The sequence below is a fragment of the Limulus polyphemus genome, unplaced genomic scaffold (assembly GCF_000517525.1).
Source record: "Limulus polyphemus unplaced genomic scaffold, Limulus_polyphemus-2.1.2 Scaffold12303, whole genome shotgun sequence".
Taxonomy (NCBI): Eukaryota; Metazoa; Arthropoda; class Merostomata; order Xiphosura; family Limulidae; genus Limulus; species Limulus polyphemus.
Window position 1 is genome coordinate 3,621 of NW_013677913.1, and position 4,055 is coordinate 7,675.

At 34.0% G+C, this 4,055-nt stretch overlaps 1 protein-coding gene across 2 annotated transcripts in view; it reads left to right on the forward strand.

Annotated features, from left to right (window-relative positions):
* LOC106476964 (vascular endothelial growth factor A-like) overlaps positions 1–4,055 on the forward strand; it is a 10,742-nt gene that overhangs the window by 1,780 nt on the left and 4,907 nt on the right. For both annotated transcript variants that reach the window (XM_022380692.1, XM_013937577.2), the window contains exon 2: positions 3,313–3,491. In XM_022380692.1, coding sequence (XP_022236400.1) covers positions 3,313–3,491 — 179 coding nt within the window. The remainder of the gene's footprint in view (positions 1–3,312; positions 3,492–4,055) is intronic.

Consider the following 4,055-nt stretch of genomic DNA (forward strand, 5'->3'; position numbering starts at 1 on the left):
CAGTTTTCCATAGTCACTTGACCGGTATGTCTTCGTATAACACAGCTGGAATACCAAGCATGCTTTCACTCATGATACATCTACTGTAGGAGGACGACAGTTTTCCATAGTCACTTGACCGGTATGTCTTCGTATAACACAGCTGGAATACCAAGCATGCTTTCACTCATGATACATCTACTGGACGACAGTTTTCCATAGCCACTTGACCGGTATGTCTTTGTATAACACAGCTGGAATACCAAGCATGCTTTCACTCATGATACATCTACTGTAGGAGGACGACAGTTTTCCATAGTCACTTGACCGGTATGTCTTTGTATAACACAGCTGGAATACCAAGCATGCTTTCACTCGTGATACATCTACTGTAGGAGGACGACAGTTTTCCATATTCACTTGACCGGTATGTCTTCGTATAACACAGCTGGAATACCCATATCAATCTACAACTGTTTCTTATACCAATTTGTAGCAGAAACGACTTATTCTTCCATAAGGAGATCATTCAGAGCCGTCGAAACAGCCTATCTCATTTTGCCAGTTCCTTTCTACACCCCTGTCCTTCTAAATTTTGCCAGTTCCTTTCTACACCCCTGTCCTTCTACATTTTGCCAGTTCCTTTCTACACCCCTGTCCTTCTACATTTTGCCAGTTCCTTTCTACACCCCTGTCCTTCTACATTTTGCCAGTTCCTTTCTACACCCCCTGTCCTTCTACATTTTGCCAGTTCCTTTCTACACCCCCTGTCCTTCTACATTTTGTTTCCTGGAGCATGTAGACAGGTTGAGAGGAAATTATTTTCACAATTTAGATTTAGGTAAATCATCATGTATGTTATAAAAAAGTAAGTCAAAGTACAAAACCCTGAGGAACACCATACTTAATCATATTCTTATCATTAAAGGTATTTCATATATATGAATATATATATATATGACTTAACACATTCAATCCCTAGAATTTACATTTTATCTAACAATATATGATGTGATAATGTATCAAATCTCAAAATCAAAAACGGATTCAGTTGTTTTTATCATTAAATAACGAAAAAAATTGATACAGACCATGAGTACCATGGATCAAAAGGAAGTAAAAAGATACAGACTGTGAGTACCATGGAACAACAAGAAGTAGAAAGATACAAACTGTTAGTACCATGGAACAACAGGAAGTAGAAAGATACAAACTGTTAGTACCATGGAACAACAGGAAGGAGAAAGATACAAACTGTTAGTACCATGGAACAACAGGAAGGAGAAAGATACAAACTATTAGTACCATGGAACAACAGGAAGGAGAAAGATACAAATTGTTAGTACCATGGAACAACAGGAAGGAGAAAGATACAAACTGTTAGTACCATGGAACAACAGGAAGGAGAAAGATACAAACTGTGAGTACCATGAAACAACAGGAAGTAGAAAGATACAAACTGTTAGTACCATGAAACAACAGGAAGGAGAAAGATACAAACTGTTAGTACCATGGAACAACAGGAAGTAGAAAGATACAAACTGTGAGTAGAATGGAACAACAGGAAGGAGAAAGATACAAACTGTGAGTAGAATGGAACAACAGGAAGGAGAAAGATACAGACTGTGAGTACCATGGAACAACAGGAAGGAGAAAGATACAAACTGTTAGTACCATGGAACAACAGGAAGGAGAAAGATACAAACTGTGAGTACCATGAAACAACAGGAAGTAGAAAGATACAAACTGTTAGTACCATGGAACAACAGGAAGGAGAAAGATACAGACTGTGAGTACCATGTAACAACAGGAAGGAGAAAGATACAAACTGTGAGTAAAATGGAACAACAGGAAGGAGAAAGATACAGACTGTGAGTACCATGGAACAACAGGAAGGAGAAAGATACAGACTGTTAGTACCATGGAACAACAGGAAGGAGAAAGATACAAACTGTGAGTAAAATGGAACAGCAGGAAGGAGAAGTATACAAACTCTAAGTTATAAGTAGCTGAAACAGCTGAAGAAGAAGGGAAGTTTATCTGACTCTATATCAAATACTATTAGCCAAATAAGCCATCTAAAATAAGAGGTTATCAAGTACTATTAGCCAAATAAGCCATCTAAAATAAGAGGTTATCAAATATTATTAATCAAATAAGCCATCTAAAATAACAGGTGTCAAATAATTTTTAGCATAACAGAAAAAGTCATACATGTTAATGATGTAACATTTCTTTCAGGTTTACAAAACCTAGAGCTGAGTGGGTTATTAGGTTTTCTTATATTTCAACATTTTTATTTTGATGCACTTTTTAAACAGCATGAGCATACAAAATATTCTTCCAGTGATTCAGAGGTATGGCTGGTATAACACAACTGTATATCTGACCATGTATAGCACATATATCTGATGTGGTATATCATAACTGTGTAAGATTTATATCTGACCTGGTATAGCACAACTATATGATACATATATCTAACCTACTATATCACAACTGTGTAAGATATACACCTGATCTGGTATAGCACAACTGGGTAAGTCATTTACCTGATCTGGTATAGCACAATTGTGCAAGACATATATCTGATCTAGTATATCACAACTGTGTAAAACATATATCTGACTTGGTATATCAGAACTGTATATCTGACCTGGTATTGCACAACTGTATATCTGACCTGGTATTGTACAACTGTATATATATATATATATATGACCTGTTATGTCACTACTGTACATCTACCTTGGTATATCAATACTTTATATATCTGACCTGTTATGTCACTACTGTACATCTACCTTGGTATATCAATACTCTATATCTGATCTGTTATATCACAACTGTACATCTACCTTGGTATATCAATACTATATATCTGACCTGTTATATCACTACTGTACATTTACCTTGGTATATCAATACTCTATATCTGATCTGTTATATCACAACTGTACATCTACCTTGGTATATCAATACTCTATATCTGACCTGTTTATCACAACTGTACATCTACCTTGGTATATCAATACTCTATATCTGATCTGTTATGTCACAACTGTACATCTACCTTGGTATATCAATACTCTATATCTGACCTGTTATATCACAACTGTACATCTACCTTGGTATATCAATACTCTATATCTGATCTGTTATGTCACAACTGTACATCTACCTTGGTATATCAATACTCTGTATCTGATCTGTTATATCACTACTGTACATCTACCTTGGTATATCAATACTCTATATCTGACCTATTATATCACAACTATGTATCTGATCTGGTATACACAACTATGTATCTGACCTAATATATTTATTCAGATAATATAGCTCCCAGGGCCAACTGTGAACCTGAACTACAGGTGGTTGAATTACCCAAACCCAGTGATTCTCTGACAGTCATTTGGCCATCTTGTATTCGAATCAATAGATGTGGAGGTTGTTGTTCTAGCTCATTACTTCAGTGTGTTCCAAAAAGAACCAGTACAGTACATTTGAAGGTTGGTTCTGAGAATAGCTATTAGTGTCTTTCACAAGAAGGAAAAACATACTAGAATTTGATGAAACTATAAAAACATACTAGAATTTGATGAAACTATAAAAACATACTAGAATTTGATGAAACTAAAAACATACTAGAAGTTATCAAATTCTAGTATGTTTTTATAGTTTCATCAAATTCTAGTATGTTTTTATAGTTTCATCAAATTCTAGTATGTTTTTATAGTTTCATCAAATTCTAGTATGTTTTTATAGTTTCATCGAAACTATAAAAACATATTAGAATTTGATGAAACTATAAAAACATATTAGAATTTGATGAAACTATAAAAACATACTAGAATTTGATGAAACTATAAAAGTACTAGAATTTTATGAAACTATAAAAACATACTAGAATTTGATGAAACTATAAAAACATATTAGAATTTGACGAAACTATAAAAACATACTAGAATTTGATGAAACTATAAAAACGTACTAGAATTTGATGAAACTATAAAAACGTACTAGAATTTGATGAAACTATAAAAACGTACTAGAATTTGATGAAACTATAAAAA